General features: G+C 40.6%; 1 protein-coding gene across 14 annotated transcripts in view; it reads right to left on the bottom strand.

Moving 5' to 3' along the window:
- Nucleotides 1-181: 181 nt before the first annotated feature.
- Nucleotides 182-18,593, bottom strand: part of SEC16A (SEC16 homolog A, endoplasmic reticulum export factor) — a 26,475-nt gene continuing 8,063 nt past the window's right edge. For 4 of the 14 annotated variants that reach the window (XM_086858591.1, XM_086858596.1, XM_086858590.1 and 1 more), the window contains 29 exons: nucleotides 18,044-18,189; nucleotides 15,683-15,768; nucleotides 14,858-14,987; nucleotides 14,226-14,424; nucleotides 12,993-13,170; nucleotides 12,432-12,574; nucleotides 11,939-12,000; nucleotides 11,583-11,721; nucleotides 11,084-11,326; nucleotides 10,743-10,840; nucleotides 10,130-10,211; nucleotides 9,856-9,973; nucleotides 9,523-9,634; nucleotides 9,203-9,308; nucleotides 8,609-8,749; nucleotides 8,405-8,518; nucleotides 7,593-7,794; nucleotides 7,166-7,405; nucleotides 6,408-6,496; nucleotides 5,856-6,014; nucleotides 5,516-5,593; nucleotides 5,233-5,289; nucleotides 4,952-5,063; nucleotides 4,510-4,647; nucleotides 4,333-4,433; nucleotides 3,890-3,964; nucleotides 3,221-3,280; nucleotides 2,257-2,331; nucleotides 182-1,844 (listed from right to left, as the gene is read on the bottom strand). In XM_086858591.1, coding sequence (XP_086714717.1) covers nucleotides 1,776-1,844; nucleotides 2,257-2,331; nucleotides 3,221-3,280; nucleotides 3,890-3,964; nucleotides 4,333-4,433; nucleotides 4,510-4,647; nucleotides 4,952-5,063; nucleotides 5,233-5,289; nucleotides 5,516-5,593; nucleotides 5,856-6,014; nucleotides 6,408-6,496; nucleotides 7,166-7,405; nucleotides 7,593-7,794; nucleotides 8,405-8,518; nucleotides 8,609-8,749; nucleotides 9,203-9,308; nucleotides 9,523-9,634; nucleotides 9,856-9,973; nucleotides 10,130-10,211; nucleotides 10,743-10,840; nucleotides 11,084-11,326; nucleotides 11,583-11,721; nucleotides 11,939-12,000; nucleotides 12,432-12,574; nucleotides 12,993-13,170; nucleotides 14,226-14,424; nucleotides 14,858-14,987; nucleotides 15,683-15,768; nucleotides 18,044-18,189 — 3,552 coding nt within the window. In that variant the 3' untranslated portion in view covers nucleotides 182-1,775. The remainder of the gene's footprint in view (nucleotides 1,845-2,256; nucleotides 2,332-3,220; nucleotides 3,281-3,889; nucleotides 3,965-4,332; nucleotides 4,434-4,509; nucleotides 4,648-4,951; nucleotides 5,064-5,232; nucleotides 5,290-5,515; nucleotides 5,594-5,855; nucleotides 6,015-6,407; nucleotides 6,497-7,165; nucleotides 7,406-7,592; nucleotides 7,795-8,404; nucleotides 8,519-8,608; nucleotides 8,750-9,202; nucleotides 9,309-9,522; nucleotides 9,635-9,855; nucleotides 9,974-10,129; nucleotides 10,212-10,742; nucleotides 10,841-11,083; nucleotides 11,327-11,582; nucleotides 11,722-11,938; nucleotides 12,001-12,431; nucleotides 12,575-12,992; nucleotides 13,171-14,225; nucleotides 14,425-14,857; nucleotides 14,988-15,682; nucleotides 15,769-18,043; nucleotides 18,190-18,593) is intronic. The other 10 variants (XM_086858594.1, XM_086858599.1, XM_086858593.1 and 7 more) reach the window with 3 other exon arrangements.

Raw genomic sequence — 18,593 nt, 5'->3', positions numbered from 1 at the left:
CTCTTCACCCTCACAGGGAAGGATTTCTTCCCAAAATCGCATCTAAACCTGCCCCGATGAAGCCGCTGCAAGCACCAAACACTTCAGGCTGTCTTTCCTCACACAGATCATCCCCAGACAAACAGGAAAGGTTTCTTCCCCCAGCTCACTAAAGTAAGAACCACAAGAAGAAAGTAAAATGTGAAAGTGCTCCAGAGCGCAAAATATTTTATTTAAGAATTTACAGTGTCAAATCTTACACTTAGGAAAGACAGCTGCTCCCAGCTCAGAGGGAGCCTCCTTGAATGAAGTTGTTTGGCAGTCTCTACTGAAAGGAGAAAATAATCAGCAGCCTGGCTGGACTAGAGGAAAGCCAAGTGTCTGATTAGGTTTCAACTATAGAAAAGTAAACCACACTGACTGCTGCTGTCCATGTCTGGAATTGAGAATGGACCAGCACACAAAGGTTTCTAATCCCCCCAAATAGTGCTTTATTTGGGCTGCATACAATCCTTGTGGGACATACATAAGGCTATCACGATCTTAGCAAAGTGGTGTTATTCAGGAAAAGGAAAAAAAAACCAACAAAGAAACAACTGGGGACAAATACTGGCAATTTCACATTCGTATAATTTCTACTCCCTGGGCAGAAATTCAAGTAAAATCAAATAGTTTGGTGGCAAGTTCTAAATAAAATATGGCCTAATGATTTAATAAATATTTAAAGTTTATTTCTCTCTTTGCAGATAATTCAGATTCTTCAGTGAATATAAACGCTGCATACCATGGTTTTCAAGATTTCCTATATTAAACCTAAAGATTTTAAAGTCCATCTGTATAGGTCTAATCCATCTACTTTTAGTATGAAATTTAGCTGTTAGCTATTTAAGACCTTGGTTATTTTAGTAAGGGAGATTCAAGAATGAATTATTACACTGATTCTGGCACTCCCAAAAGGAAAAAATAAACAACTTTCAAGCTGTTACCCCCCAGCTGCAGAGTGCCAGCAGTTTGAGAGAAAGCAAAGTAACCGTATTGCACTTAAACAAACACTCACTCGTCAAGAGAACAGCGTTGGCTATGATACAGAGCTCCTTCCCACTATACACTTGGCTTTACAGGTAGTCTAAAACCACAAACTACATACAGACTAGGAAAGATCCAAATCAAATCAGGATTAGATTACAGTCACAGTTTTCATTCAATATAGGTCGATTTATTTGGATGAGCTGTGGCCCCCTCCCACCTCCCACAAACCAAACCAGCACGAGGCAGCTCCTGGGTGAGTCTCTCCCAGGGGAACATCTCTGGTTCCACAGTGGCTGAAAGCATCACGATTGTGCATGGTCCTCTTAAGGCCACAGTGTTATCTTACTATATGGACGTTGTTTGTTTGTTTTTTTTACCCCTGCTGGGAGGAGAGCATCCTTCAGAAATTAAGGAATCCCTGAAACTATGTCTCAGAAGGTCACGCTAGTAAGGTTTAAAATAAACTTAAGGAATAAATTGCCTATGCAATTTACAAACAGGTTTTGTAACAGACAGCAACTATTTCCTCTCTTGTGTCTATTCTTTATCACAGCAAAGCTATTTCTAGCCAGGTTTTGAAAAGGAAAAGTTACATATATTTCATGTTTGGTAATGGTTTGCGTAGATGAGGTGCAAGCATGAAAAAGATCACCCATCATTAGATTTCTGTCATGTCAACTGCAGCTGATACCACGTGCCATAAGGCTGAATAGTTCTTAGCATACTCAGAACATGAGTAAGGATTCCAAATACAAAGCCATTGTATTCTACTTCAACGTTGGATACTTCCTCTGTCCAATTCTTCCCAGTCTTGAACTTCCAGTAGCTGCAGGAGACTAAAAAAAGAACAAGAATAAACAAAATATTCTGCAAAAGTGCTGGAGACAAAATTCAAAAATCTGGGAATAAAGTTTTCAGTGGAGACTTGTTTCAATTGTTAAATTGAACAGTTGTCAGACTGATCTTTGTGCGCATTTAACACTGTGTGCAACGACCCAGATTAAGCTGGTAAAGCACAAAATCATGTTTTGTTCAAAGTATAGATCAATCAGACTTGTTTGGGTTGGAAGGGACTTTAAAGCACACCACATTCCACCCCCTGGCATGGGCAGGGACACCTTCCACTATCCCAGACTGCTCCAAACCCTGTCCAGCCTTGGACACTTCCAGGGATGGGGCAGCCACAGCTTCTCTGGGAAATGCTGGTTAATAAGGATAAAGAGAAGGAAAGATGAGGCCTTCACTCACTTGTGCAAATTGAGAGGGGTTGTAGAACGGTACTGCTCCTGCTGAAGGTGCCCCCGAGGGTGGAACAGTGGCAGGCTGGGAAGAGAAAACACTGAAATTAGAAAAGGGCAGAGAGGCACTCCAATGCCTCTCAAACGTGATCTGCTAAGTTATACAGAGCAAATATTCACAGGAATAATGCCAACAACATGGAGAGCACAGCCTATTGGAACAACTCCAGAGTGCTGGTACAGTTTGCATCCAGATCTAGAACAGGGCTGGCTTAATGTAGGAATTGGCCAAACAATGCCACATGCATCAACTGCAAATAGCAGGTCCAAAGCATGCAAAACCAACACAAGACACCAGTGCAATTCCACTAAATTAGTACCTTCTGCCTTTGTTAGTACACCTCAGGACTTGCCCCAAAATAAACATTCTATGTCAGTTTTTGCTTGACTAACAAATATCAGAAAGGTTTGTGTCACCCATTTGTGGTGATCCCACAGCTCTGGAACTTCCAGCAGAGATGAAGCATTCCTTTAATTCCTACAGGGACTTTTGCAGATGGTTTATTACCAATTTGAGACTGGCAGCAGCAGAATGACCAAGTTTTGCTTGTATTGAGTCTTTTTAGGAGGTTGGTTTGGTTTGTTCGAGTATTTTTATTTGGGTTTTTTTTTGTTTAAAATCAACTGATTTCTTTAGTATCCCAGAAAAAAAGATGATGAAATTATGTGAATCTCTTAGGAACATAAATAAAAATCATGCCTGGATTACATGCACTCTCATAAATACACAAAACTGAAGACCCTGTTTGAGTGTAAAAAGGAACACTACATCATGATCTACTTTTAATGATATTTCTGTGAAATGAGGGGGAAATGACTAAAAGTAGCATTAGTATTTGAGCAAATGCAAAATAAAGAGGGGAGGGGGGAAAGTAAATAAGTTAACATAAATGAGAATGGCCAGCCACATGTACCTGATTAAAATGCTGGCTTACTTCACGTGATAATGAACTCATTGAACTAGAGCGCGAAAGCTACAAAACAGCAAGAACACACAAATACAAAAAAACACAAATAAAAAAAGTCGTCATGCATGTCACTGCCCCAAGCTTTCAGTTGTTTTATTTCATTGTCAAAGTCTCACTGCCAGAGGTTAAACCAACTTCAAGTTAAAAAAAACAAAACAAAAACAAACGTAAAGCCAGAAGTTAGTTTAAATCAAAACGACTTCTTAAAGCACAAAATTATGTAGGTATAGAAAACATTTAGTAGGAACAAAGGTCATGTTACTCTGCCTGGCACACAGCAACTTGTTCTTCTTGTGTCTTGCACTTAATATTAGTGAAATTATATGCATGCATGGAGGCAAGAAGAGGTCCTTCCACTGTTACTGACATTTTACTCTGAAAAAGGCTTTTAAAAGTACTTATATAGGAAAAGGTGATCACAATATAGGACATAGAAGCTGAACTTCTCATGTGGGCTTAGAGGTCTTTTCTGTATAATTCTGGAGGCAGTAATATCATATCTTGACTACTTATCAGCAACTAAATCAGTTACTTGTTGGTTTAGATGGCCCACTGTAAGACCTCTACAATTAACTGTAAAAAGTCATTAATGAAATACTTTGCATCAAGCCTTACCTCGCCTGACTGGGAGCCATCAGGGTTAGGAACATGAAGTCCAGATCCAGGAGGAAGGGCTGCAGGGTTTAAGTACTGAAGAAAAACAAGGCATTTCTGTTTATCATCATTCCTACAAGGCTATTCCACATTTCCCTTAGAGATGCCACTGAGGCAGAACAATGTTACAGCACATCAGGCAGGTGTAACGTGCAGTGTCAGGCTCTTCCCACAATCTCTGTCCCTTTCCTGCACCCATGGAAGCTGCAGACCTGCCAAATTAGGAAATGCAACCTCCCACTTCCATTTTCACTTGCATTTCCCTTCTCCTGATCTTTCAATAAAACATTAATTCACAATCCCTAAAACAACATCATGCTTTATGTACTGTGGCTGTGAAAGAATCGTGGGGGGCTTGAATCAGAACTTTGGGTTCTGTCTACAAGACATTCCTCTGAACCCACCTCTGGTTCCACAGCTGCAGCAGGGTCTGTGTTGGTTTGGTTTGCAGCTGGTGTGTGCTCTGTTGCTCCACTCCCTTCCATGGGCTGGGATTCCCCTGGAACTACAGAGGAAATAGGATTTAACCAAACACGCTCCATAAATAGCCATAACACCTCCCCACAGTCCTATGCACACACCTGAGTTTGGAACAAACACATTGGCAGGAATGGGCATTGGTGCCAGGGGGGCAAACAGGTCTGATGGTGCAGGAACAGCACCACTTGCCTTGGTTCCTCCTGGATTCAGGACATCCACATAACGGGCTCTGCTTCCAGCTAAACAAGAAACATGCAGAAAAACAGAAATAAGCCTCGTGTTTATCATGTCTCTATCTACTTTGAACAGTTTGCTGGTTAAAGCATCTTTCAGGATCAGGAAACAACACTCCAGGGACACAAACAGTAATACCCAAGCCATGATACTGTGTCAGCAGTGCAGGAGCTGGGCATGAGCAAAGCCAGCAATAGCCACAGCTCCACTGAGCTGCCAACTGATCCCAAACAACCCAGGGAAAGTCAGGACTTCTGCCTTCATATTTTATGCAGGAGAAAGTCTTCAAATATCAGTGCTGGCTGCTACCTGCTCTCCTGGAGAACACGTTGACAGAGGCACCAGGTGGGCCTCCAGGCCCAGGGGGAGCAGCCTGAGTAGCTTTAGGAAATCCTGTTGGAGGTGGTGGAGGAGGTTTACTCTGCAAGGAGACAAAAAAAATACAACATCATTGACTGACATTGCACATTTTAATCCAAATTCAGTAAAAAGCAGATCTTAAGAGACAATAACAGATGAAAGAAAATTGTGTGCCAAGTGAAGATTTTTGTTTTCCAATTGGAGAAATCATGAGGACATAGTTTTTTTACCTCTTCTTCTGGTTCATCCAGATTAACCCAACGTTGTTTCTGCTCATCCCAAACAATCTAAAAGAAAATCACAGTCAAAAACAAAGAGCTTAAAGCAAGCTGCTAAAAAAGTTTTAAAGAAATGTAACTATTTTTTTTAAAAAAGGTGGTCTTAGAATAAGAATAATCTTCAAAGTTTTACAATCATTTGTTTACTCGTCAAAACAATGTTCATCTGTGATCCAGGAGAACATCAGGAACAAATTCAAGTCTACAAAGGTTTTTGTGATTTTTGGGGCCTTACTGATTTGTTCTTGTCATCTGGCAGGTGAGCCTCATTCTTTCCTTTTCCCATCAGCCAGCGAAACCAGGTTGCACCAGTCTAAAAACAAATTAATCAGTTAATCTACTCAGTTAATTCTCTCCCTCTCAATTAAATCTTGTCTCATTTTACAGGCAAGTTGAAACAAACTTTCATGCAACAACACATGTTCTATTAGGGAATTCAACTCTGAGACCAGAGTGGCAATTAATAAGTAGAAATAAGTAGTTTAGTCAGGACTTCTTAAGCAGTGTGGACCAGGAGTTACCACATTTACTAACAAATCTCCTCCAGCTGTAGGTACCTTTCTAAGAAAGTTTACCTTTCTAGGTGCTGCCTCCTTTTTTGTTTCTTTTTTAGTCTCTTTCCCTGCAGGAGCAGAGGGAGGAGGAGAGGGTTGTTTTGCTGCAGAGTTGGATCTCTCTCGTCCCACAGAATGAGCAGAGGACTCTGAGGTTGTTCGGGATCTTCGCCCATAGCCCTGGGTGACAAATACACAGGAAAGCACAAAGTTGTCACTGCTGCAGAGATGGATCACATTTCATCTTGCTAAAAAAAATATCCTTCTTTGAAAAATCCATGAACAGAACAAATCTAAAAGTTTATACAAAATAAACCTTAAGTTGGATCTTTGTCCTGCTGTCTGCTTAGATATAAAGCCAGGACATAAATGCATAATAAACAAGCAGAGAAATATCTCATACAGCATTAATTTTTTATCAAGAATTTCCACACAAAAGACATTTAATTTGGTTCTTTGGGGACTTCTCAAAATCAAGCTTCAAGTCCTGCTGAAGAGCAATAGAGCCCCCAAACCCTCTTGTGTTTGGATCGTGCTGCAATGCAGCTTAAGAAATGTGTGAAATTACAATACCATGTTAGCCATTCTGCCATAGAAGTCATCCTCTCTCTGTTCAGGGAAGGAGTTTTGTGAAGGAGACTCCGGGGCTATTCTCTGCATTCCTTAAAAAAAAAAAAATTAGATTATGTTAGCAGGGACACACACCAACAAAAAAACCAACAACAAACACCAAAGCTCCCAAGCCCCACAATAGTTTTAAGGCAAAAGTTTTCACCACTTATGAGTTTTGTGCAAGAGAGAACCCAGACTTTTAAAGAATGAGAGCTGCAATTGCTGTGCTTTTTTCCCTCTGCTGTCTGTGTTTGTTCTAAACAAAGGCCAGAGCAGGCTGAGGGGTACAACTATCAGCATGGAGCAGTTATAGGCTCCTCACATCTCAAACTCTGCCAAACTTACATCTCCTTCCCTCCATGTGTGTCAGGCTCTGCTGTTACAGAGTTAGAACTTAGCAGGATCCTAGAAACTCATGTCCAGAGGTAGAAATCCCTGATATCCCTTGGAAACAGAACTGCCAATTTCACTGCACTCAGGGATTATCTGTCAAGGTCTAACTCATGATCTGCTGTGTCTGACCTCTCTTTTAAAGTAAGCCAAAAGAGCAGGATGAACACCACAACTTTCTACAGATGTTTCTATATTATTACATGGTGTTTTTAAATTTCATTACCCAAAACGTGACTGCTTTTAAAATACTGAGATACTTTCAATTATTCACTGAAACACTTCATTCTCTTTCTAAAGAAGGAAAGCTGTTTATTAATATCCCAGACCTGTTTCCAGATTTGTCTGCTCTTCTGGTTGTGGTTCCATTTCTTGTGGTGGCCCTCCTGGGGGTAGTGTTGACCCTAAATATCGTGGGGATGGTTCAGTTCCATAGGGATTTGAAAATCCTTGAGGTGGAAAGCCAGGTCCTGGGCCAAGAGGCTGAGGAGCCACTGGGTAGAAGGGGACACTTCCCTGGTCACCAGGAGGAATCATGGCAGCTGAGCCATCAAGGACAGCCTGAGGTACTGCAGCATGAAAAAAACCAGTTAGGAGTTACAGTTAAACAGGAATTCCAGTGTGAACCTTTTACCCTAAGAATGATACAATGCAGAAGTGAAATCTCTCTGTTCCAACCAGCCTCTTAAGTGGTTTCTTGTTCAGAAACTTAACCCCTTTGTTTTGTCTCTGTCATAAAGGATATGAAACACCAACCTGAAGGCATCAGCTGCACGCTCTGCATCTGTTGAGCCATATTGGGTAACAAGGATGCCAGCAAGGCATTTTCAGCACCTGGCCCCACATCACGGCCACCTCCCCCATCACACTGACTGGCACGGTCCAGTTCAGAGCTGGGAGTGCTGCATTCATAGGGAGGGGGAGTGGATCTGTCTGTGTTATAGGCTATTGCACCCTCCTGCAGGAAAAAACAAGATATTATTAACTGATCTGTACCAGACATTCAGTTCACAACCAAGGGAATATGGAGCAAAGGAAATCTTAGGTGTGAAACAGTTTTTTAATGTTCGGTCAAAAAACCTCAAGTTGTCAGCTATTTATAAAGATCAAGCCAATAATTTAAATTTATTTTATTTGTTTTTAAATTGAAACACAGTTAATTAGCTCATGGTTCAATTTTCTAACATGTCTCTTTAAATAAATGATAATTATTTCCACTCTGTTATAATCTAGTAACACCAATCCACACACAAGATATTTTTTATGGCAAGCAGATCCCCAGATTACTGCAACCTATGAGTCTTGCAATTCTCCTTGCATCATGGTATTAAGAAAAACCTGGCTCATGTAACTTTAATTATTCTGCATTGACTCTCAGGGCACTGAAGTGTGGTAAATTCACTTGGTTTGCACCATAACATTTGCAATTTTGGACATGAATATATAAAGTAACTTCCCGTGTTTCTGTGATTAGCAGTGTAAACAAAACCATCTTAAAAACTGGATTTAATCCAGCTTAATTTAAACCTCTAAAGTGAGTAATTAATGTTGAAAAGCACACATCATACCTTGATCTGTCCATCCACATGTCGAAGTGTCACTAACCAGGAGGGTTCAATAAAAGATTCCTGTTCTGGTTTTTCTTTTATCTGAGGGTCAAACAGGCGCAGCTGGGATGACATCTGAGGAAAGGAACCATTGCAAAGTGTGAGTTCATCAGCCTTCCCACCTACAATAACTAGCCACAAACACTTCATTCTTCCTCACATTACCTGGATCAGCTGGCCAATGAGCACAGGGGAATAGTAATGTGGATCTTTGAGGACAGTTCTGGAAATCACTTCACAGTAGTGGAAAGCCTGGGCAGCAAGGCCCATCTCAGCCAGCCGACAGGCATAGATGAACTTGAAAATCTGGGCAGGCAAGCAGGACAAATAAACCAAATAATCACAACATTCTGGGTGGTAACAAATAAAAGGCAGTCTGACATTTCAGCTGAAAGCTCAGGTATCTCATTATCACATCTAAAATTAAAGGAGAAAGCATTCAATTCTCCTCTTCCACATAATGCATCCAGCAGAAGTTGTCTATTTATCTACAGCCAGTGCCACCAAATTCTGCTGGATTTTTCTTTTGGAATACAGAATTATAATTTATAAAGTTAAAATTCTGAAGTTCAAGATGTAGATATGAAAAAAAGTGAAAATGAAATTACAACAGGAAAACAGTTATATGGCATTATAAACCACAAATATTTCACGTCATAACAAAGAAAACATTTGCCATGCTGACTATGGCACATGAGAGATTAAAAGCATGAAATCTGCCAAAAGAGAAGCCAAACCAGAACAGGAACAGTTCCTCACCTGGAAATTGGGCAAGCAGCCAGGCTGACTTCCTAGTGACTGTGCATATTCATAGGCTTCTGTTCTTTGAATGGCTTCATTGGTGGCAAACTTTAAAAATGGCAAGCTGTTTCAAACAGAAGAAAAGTACTATCTGAGCTGACAATAATCACAGATCTGTGAATGTCAGACAAAATATCAACAACTCCTACAAGACAGGACATTAAACGCTTATCTCAAAACCAGCTAGTGAGGATAAGGGCAATAGTGCAATTCAGTCTTTCAAACTTTCATTTTTGCATCAAGAAAGTTGTTTTTAAAAAAAAAAAAAAAAGCCAAACCTGTGATTTGATCCAATTAGGACAAGCTTTGTTGTCTTCCTTGTGTAAACTCCAAACCCAACTTGGGCCATAAGGTAACAAAAATGAGCAGCATCCAGCAGGCCTTTAGAAGCTGTAGAGAAATAAAGGACAGAGCTCAGGATATTTCAGTGACACATTCAGTGTCCTGTATTGTTTGGTTTTGCATTCAAATGCCTTTACAACAGAGACAAGCCCATATAAAACTGCTCTACTTTATATTTTATAAAGAAATTGCCTGTTTTCAAAAAAAACAGGCAGTGTAATCAAAGGTTTTCCTTCAGTTATCACCCCGTTCATTTCCCCCAGAGTTACCAAGAGTGTCTCCCATGGTAGCAATGGTCCTGGATTCCAAGTCCACATTATTGGTCAAGTTGGATAACACCATTGCTAGATGAGGCCTCCAGTCTCCCCATTTCTCATCTCCACAGCACTAAAATTAGAAAAATTACTAGGTCAAATCAGTGACTGGAGCTGTGCATGGGTAAATGCTTCAACCTAAAACAGGATCAAAACAACTTCTCTGACATTCTGGAAAAGATTTCTGTTGGGAACTCCACTGCTCCTTGCAGCTCCCAGTGAATCTTACCGTGGATGCAGCTGGCATCCTTCCAGACATGAGCTGGTAAACAGTCTGCAGAGGGTCATTAATTGGGAGACTGTTGGCAAATCTACAGAGACATTGCACAGAAAAACAAAACACAAACGTGGGGTAAGCAGTTAAAATGTACTCCAGCTCTCAGTGACAATTAATCTAACCTAGTTCAAGAAAAGGAAGTGCTGTGTGAAAATACTACACTGAAGAGGAAATTACCCAGTGATCAAAAGTAAAACATTCCCAGTGAACTGGTTCTGTCACTCTAACATTAGTCAGTCCAAACTAGGAAAGACTCTGGATTCTCCCCAAACCAGCTGACTTCAACAAAATTGACAGTTGGGTTTTTTCAGTTTTTTCCAAGCTAGGTCACAGATGACATTATTCAAATACTTCTTAAATGGATCAGCTGGCAGAGAACAACTTCTCAGGTTTAAATTTATAGCCAGAAGACCCCAGAATAAAAAGTAATGAATGACAAGTAAATACAAAGGTAAAATTAAAGCACAAAACTTGCATGAATATGGATAACCCATGATTTTGACAGTCTCCACCTCATTAACAGAACAGGCAGCCAAATTTCATTAATCAAAAAGCAACCCAGTACCTGGTCATCACTCTTGCATGTGTCCTGCTGTCCATTTTGCTGGCAAGGAGCAGAGCATGACCCCACAAACCATGCTTCATGGCAGACTCCAAAGCATCCTAATGAAGACACAAATTAGTTTCCTGGGAATAGCTTCATATACTACTCACAAAAAACAGTTTTACAGTAGTTATTTGTGATCAAAATAAAAATATGTTTGTTCAGATAAAAGCTAACACACAACTATAATTTTGCTTTAGATTATGAACTGTAGGGTATAAATTTCTGTGTCAGTGTAATACAGTGCCATGAAATATTGCATGCACTACAAAAGTTGCAGAAATAAATGCACAGGCACTCACTTTCTTACGGCCATAAAGCAGCAACTCCCTGAATCTCTCAGTCTCCTTCTCAAAACTGTCAACTGTGGTTAGAAGATTATCAGTGAGAAATGAGAGCTGGGCTTCACCGGATTCCTCTTCCACTTGTTCCAAAGCCTCATTAGTGAAATCAATCAAATTTGCCTCATTAGGGGACTTCCCAGGAAGCCACACTGTTTTATGATCTCGGAGCAGAAGTTCAGCCAGGTCTGTTCCCACAACAGTCTGTGTGGGGAAAGAAAACAAAAATTGGAAAACCTATTATTTCAACACTGCCTGCATTTCATCTGGCACTTCAACAGCAGTATGTGAATATCAGCACCTCTGAGCAGCTGAGGATGAGTGCCCAGTTTACACATTCCTTCAGTGTGTGACATATTCCAAGATCAGTGACTATAACACATATTCCTGACCTGTGCACAAAATCTATTTGTGTACAAAATACTTTAGGATAGATAAAAACTCAAGCAGTGAGACATACCCCATTCTGCCTGCACAACAGTACAATAAAGTCCCAAAGAAGACTTGCGGATTCTTTGTCAATCAGATTTTCATTCTTAAAGCACTGTGCAGCTTTACTTTGTGCAAAATTAATAACATCTACTTTATGGGTCTCATCCCTGCAGGAAAAAAAAAAGAAAAAAGTTTTTAATGAGACAAATGTAAACATTCAGGTCATTATTTGTGATTAGTCTGAGGAATACATTTAGAGCTCATGTATTATTTAAGCAGGTGAAAAGCCACAAATATTTTAAGTCAGTTTAAATCCTGTAATTTGCAATGAAGAAATAATTTCTGAATGCATGAAAATTATTTCTGAACACTGGAGGAACATACTTAGCAAGAGGACCAGGAAAGGCTCTCATCTCTTCTTGTTCTGGAGAATGTTGTAACATAGTCTAAAACACAAATATAATCCATAAGAAATTTGTGTAACTCTAAATTTTGCTTTTTACCAGTAAAACCCCCTGAGCTGAACATAACCCATCATGTATTCAAGCCTCTTAAGCAAAATATAAAGGGTGACTTTGTGACAATCTGCATAATGATGATAAGTTATGAAATTTACTTTACATGCAGGTTACTTTGTATATCAATCTGAACAAAAGGAGCTGGATGATCTCATCATGACTAAGTCATCTCTCAGAGGAAAGGAACTTTTAAATTTACTGTTTTACTTATGACTACAGCCCAAACAGACAAAGATACATGCACTAACATAAAAAAAAAAGATAAATCAGGAAGCTACAGATTCAAGTTCCCCACTCCCCCTCCAAAAAAAAAAGAGACCTTTATTCCATTACTTCCTATTTTTCCTTTTAAACTTTACCTCCATGCTGTGGATTTCAACCAGAGCTGGCTGACCCTCAGAAGGCAGGTTTGGCAGTGCTTTTATTAAGAAGCCCCCAGGCCCAAACCTGGCACAGATATGAGGCACTGAAAATTTCTCAGGTGTTGAGGGCCTTAAAGGTGCTAAAATGGGGAGAAAAGATAAAGTGAGAACAGGTAACATCTATCCTGTAACTAAGTAAACTTGCTGATGTATTTACCCAATTCAATAATCCTGCAGTGTTAGTGGAAAACACCCTGTTACTGAATTTGGCTGAACTTTGTAAGAAACAATCAGTTCCTTCATAATCCCAAAGTCCCAAACCTGAAGATTTGCAATAACTAGAACAAAACTAGACTCCAGAACTTTAAAATCCAGTCATTTTTTTCAATGCTGGGGCTTTGATTGTTTGTATCAGACATATTCCTGTCATCTCTATACAAACATATAACACATCTTCAAAGAGCTAAATAGACATCAACACTTTGGCAAAGCTTTTCCTGAGAAGGTGTTTTGTATCTACAGCACGACACTTTCCCTCATTCCCCAGCATGTCCATACCTTGTTCCACGGCTGGCCAGCCCGTTTCAGCAGGGTAGCCATAGTCTGTGAAAGGCTGCTGTCCATCAAAGCTGGGATCATAGCCTCCATAGGGATAATCTGCATGGAGCGACGCTGCCTGCGCAGGAGTTTCATAGGCATTACCCGTGAGATCGTGATTGCTCCTATAGAGCTGGCTCTGGGCAGATCAGATTAGTGAGGGTTAGCTGGGAGTGACACAGAGCAAGCAGCACTGCAGACAGTGACCATTCCTTCCTGACAGCTTCCATTCTTGTGAGCCAGGCTTATTGCAGCACTGCCTTGCAGGAAACCACCCTGCAAGACTCTTCTGTGCTGATAAATAAATATCTTTGTTTTCTCTCCCAATGTTTTTACCATCACTTGATCTGTTCACATCCAAGCACATTGAGCTCTCTCACAACAAAATCTCTACGTGTTTGTGTGAAAAGTTAAGATTACAGCACAACTTCTGTTACCAACAACTGTGGGTTAGAAAGAATGATCACCTCTGCTGTAACAGACAGAAAATCCCAATTGAAAAATCCCAACAAATGCCAGATGATATTGGGTACCTAAAGATTAATGCCTAAATGATTTCCAATACTCTTTCAAACATTACTGAATGAATTGGAATTCAGATTGGAAAAGTGCCTAAACTTCCAAGAAACATGATGAACAAATTACAAGTAAAATGACCCATTACATGAGAAAAAATTGTACCACAAAAATTAGCCAAATATTCTCTAAGGTTTTCACATATCTGTATTTGTGGTGTAAGTGGGTAAGTAAGCAGTTAGCTTTGGTTTTTGCTTTCAAAGTCAAAACAACATCATACAAATATTGAGTTAGTCCTTTGATTCATCCCAAGTTCAATGACATGGCCAAGCTTGTGATGAGAAAAATGACATGACACAAAGCCAGGCACACTGTCCACTACAGCCAAGCACAGGGAAAGCAATGTTCTCACAAACAGCAAATGGATTCAGCAGAGGAAATTTTTCATTTCTGTGTGTGGCAACTTGCACAGCTGAGTGCTGATTTTGGTTAAAAAATGGTTAAAGCTCTCTCAATAAACATTAAATTCAAAACTATATTACGAAACATCCTTAGCTTAGGAAAGTTTTCAAAACACACATTCCCTGCGCTAAACCCTGAAATATTTTCTTATTTTCTAACGCTTCACCCACCACTACTAGAGCAAGTGGCAGGCTGGTGTGTGCAGCTGGAGCTCACCTGCTGGGAGCGAGAGCTGAAGCTGCTGTGGTGGCTGTGCACGCTGCGGGAGCTGCGCAGGCTGTGGCCGGAGTGCTCGCTGTGGACGCTGCGCCGGTCAAACTCGTCCCCGTAGGGATCCCTGTGCGGCTCCGAGTCATCGTCAAAGCTCCCGGTGAAACGGGGATCGTATCTCCAGTTATCCTCGTATCGGTCATTCCTGATGGACACAGAGAGCAGGAATGAGCTCAGCCACTGTGGGCCTCAGGAACTGTCAGGAAAACTGGACCTCACTGCACAAGGGTTCTTATGTCACTGCCTACACTGAGGCTATTACAGTAAAGGAACTGACATTCCTTCATGGAGTTCATCCTGATTATTCAAGATCAAGACCAGCATCATACTCTGAGTGCGTTCTAAAAAACCACAGAATGTTCAACTGGTCTAAAAACAAGTGCTGCTACCTTCAGTCCTTCTCTCAGAGTGATGTGACAGCTCATCTGGTTTCCCTCAATGACCTGTGTTAAAGCTACAGAAAGAACTAGCAACACTGTGAAATATATGCAACACTGCATTTTAATAGTCTGCTCCAGGTAATCTGCTGCCCCAGCTCTGGAAAGAGCACTGGGAGAACAGGGATTGACCAGACAAACCTGCTGCCATAAGGATATGCTTCTCTCTTCTGGTAAGGGTTGTGTTCAGCATCATACCAGTACCTCTGGTCATAACTTCTTGGGTCTCTGTACCTGGGGTCATATGGGTATCGTTCCCAGCGACTTGGATCTTTGGAAAAGATAAAGAAATGGTTCAGATATTGGTAGGTTTTGCCTCTAATCTTTTTCTATTCCTTTCTCTTTAATTACAAGCTGGTCTGGTCCTGAAGCACAGAGCAAAACCAAAGCACTGTACTTAAAGCTACATAAATATGTCCACTCCTTCTTAGTTTTAAAAAAAAGCTTAAAAAACCAATTTCACACCCTTCAGAGAAATATGGCTGTCATAGTTAGTTACTCTTGAGGGGTCACTTTGACATCAGATCTTTTCTAACATCTTCAAAACTCAATCCTACTGTTTGTTATAACATTCACAGAATCTCTGTGATCAGTCTGCAGAGTGCCAAGCAAAACATCTCAGTATGTGGACAGATGTTGCTAAAAACCCTCCCAGGCACTAACACAAGCATCACCTCCAGATTCCCAACGCCAGCATGTCTCAGTGAGCACATGGATAATGATGGACAAAACTAAAATCCAGTCGTGAGTCAACTTCTGTTTACACCCACCTAAAATTCACTTTACAGGTTTGCCTTCAGGTCACACACCAAGGACACACCCCAGTGAAAGGCAGCCTTGCAAGACATGGAACAAAACTGCTCTGCACCCTTACAATGGAGTGTTTACTCAAAGGAAAGGCAAACTGAAGGCTGAAGTAAGGAAAATCTATGGAAAAAAAAATCAGAGTTTTTTTGGACACCTTACCTCCATAATCATAGGAGTTTGGGTAATAGCCTGAATAATAATCACTCCATCCACTTTTCCCATAATAATCTTCTGTATACCCTTGCCTGAAAGAAAGCACACAAGTATAAAAAAAGTTGTTATTCCTTCTTAAGAAAATCTCTGTGCCACAATTGATTAGACAGAGTTTTACAGTTAAAATAATGCATTTCCAAGAAACCAAGAAATCATAAAATTAAGACTTTACAACCCAATATACCACTAAATTGTTGTGTGCCATCAAAAGCTGGCAGGCCTTAGCATACAATGATTTAGAGACTTTATAAACTGCTTTGGTGATAACTTTAATTACTTACAGACAATTAATCACAAAAACTACTGCTATAATTAGCATCCTTTGAACTGTCTCAACAGAGAAGTTGGTAATTAAACAATTGATTAAGAAATAATAGCTCTTCCAAATTTAACAGTGTTTTATTATCCAGCTTACAATGAAGAAAATACTCATTTACTGAGATGATTGTCCAAACAAGCACAAAAATCCTGGCTAAAACAAACACAACAAAGTAAGTCAGTGAATAGAAAAAGATGATTTCTTCTGATGACAAAAGAAAGATGCGGCCATTATTTGAAATATCATGAGACTTTATTATACAACATTTTCAGGTCATCATCCTACAATTTCTGAAAAAAGCCAGAGGATGAATGTTGGATGAAAAATGCAGTGTCTACATGTATGTGCATGCACATATATATTTGTATACATCCATGTGTTTGTTCCTACACAGGTGCATTAATCCCACAAACACACCTGTGCACACACACAGCAGGTGAAGATATTTAATGCCAGTGTGGAGTGATGGAAACTTCCATCTTTCCCTACAACTGGTCCTACAACTGAGTGCAAACTCCAAAGTTGCCCAGCAAGTCCAGGAGTGTGTGTGGGAAGTCTGCTAACACAGCACTCACCCTGCAGAGGAGGAGGTCTGATCTTATCAGATCAGGTTTAGCCACCCAGCCAGTCTCCCCAGAGAGATCTTATTCCTTTCTCCAAGAAGAGTTTACAGAGCTGCATCACCACCACTGCACATTGAGGGCAGTTTCACACACACAGAGCTCTGCTGCCCTGCAGCTGCACACCACAGTCCCTGTCTGCCTGCACTGGCACTCACACATCAGCCCTGACACAGACACTTCTAACACGCTTTGATCTGCCCACTGCCACCTACAGAAACTTCAACTCCTTCTAAAAATACTATCTCAGGAGAGTACACACCAGGAAGTGCTGTTAGAGGGTATCATCTCATTTCAAGAGCTCACAGCACACTTAAATTCACTTAAGAAAATGGTAAAAGTTATCACATGGAGCTACAGCCATTGTACAGTTCTACTCAAGACTAAAATACATCTATAATCTTCTGGAGATGGTAAATGAAATGTTATATTTGTAATTTGATCACTGCTCCCTGAGTGTTGTCTACTAACAACAGACAAACATTACAAAGGGTTTAATCATTTCCAGACAGGTAACAGGAGTTTCTCTGTTAGAAACTGCAAACCCCTCAGCAGTAACAGTAACATTTTGTCTTTAATTTGAAGTTCACACAAATAACTAACATCAGAAAGCAGAAATCTCTTCAAGGTAATTTGCTGCTTCTTGCTTGAGAAGAGATTTCATCCTGCTTTTATTTAACATTTTCAACTAGCATCTGAACAAACTGTTCCCTTCTCTCAAACATCTTTATTTTGTATTAATCAGATCAAGGCTTTTAAGTTTCCCTAATCCAAACCTGCAGTGAAAGGAGTGTGTGGGACATGCCCACACGGCACCTCTGCCACACAGATCACATTCTGGGAGCTTTGTGAGGAATGCTTATCCACAGCTGAGGGAATTGTCACACAAATGGACCTGACACAGCACCAGGATGTTGTCACCTGACTCACCACTCCCTTCTGAGCACCTGTGTATCCATGGTGTTTTCAAGGCAAATCTCACCCAATGTGCAAAAGCGCCATTCATTAACAGAACCAGGGGCCCCTGCTTAAGTGCAAGGCAGAAAATAAATGAGTATTGATTAATAACCCCATGGCCTGCACTGCTCTTTCACAGCAAACATTAGCACCAAGGCTATCACAGTGACTTCTTGCCTGGCAGAAACACCACCAACCCCAAAGAACTGAATGAAAGGAATAATAAGCAAGAGAAAAGGCTGGGGAATTGTATCCTTTCCAGACATGGCATTTGATACCATCTGCCCTAGGGCAGCACACAAAGAGGTTTTGAATTCCTCCCTGTAGTTTATGCTGTAAAACTTCGACAGGCATCACTAGACTCCCTGCTTTGGGATATCCAAATCTTGACTCAGTGTAGGAATTACACACCTGGAGGAAGGTCTGTCAGAGCAGTGGCTGGCCCTGGAGCTGGGCCGTTCAGGCTCGGGGTAGCGATAGCCCCCAGGCTCCATGTAGGCCGTGCTGCTGCTGTCGTAGTGTCGGTACCGGGGGTCGTACTGCCCATAGCTGTCCTCCTGCAAAAGCACAGGCAAGGGAAGAGCCTTCACATCTCCAAAATTAACAGTTCAAACCAAAAAACATCCCCTTTCACACCTGAAGAGATGGAGGGTAATAAACTACAGTTTAGCTTTCATCGCTTTTTGTGGCAGATGTTAAAGTCAAGTTATTAATATCCTAAACTTAAGGAAAAAAACATTATGCCTGGACTAAAGACATCAACCTCTCTACTAAACCATCAATAATTCAGACAGCAGATGGGAACCAAGTTTGAGCACCTGGACAGCCAAGCTAATTATAACTGACAACTTTTTCCAAAGAACCAAACAAATTGCTATGAGTTGACATCTGTGCCAACTGGAATTTGTATCAGCAACTACTTCAGTTTCCATAATCTTTGCAGTGTCAGTTTTGTTACTGC

The sequence above is a fragment of the Cyanistes caeruleus genome, chromosome 20 (assembly GCF_971803275.1).
Source record: "Cyanistes caeruleus chromosome 20, bCyaCae1.hap1.1, whole genome shotgun sequence".
NCBI lineage: Eukaryota > Metazoa > Chordata > Aves > Passeriformes > Paridae > Cyanistes > Cyanistes caeruleus.
This window is presented reverse-complemented; position numbering and strand designations above follow the sequence as displayed.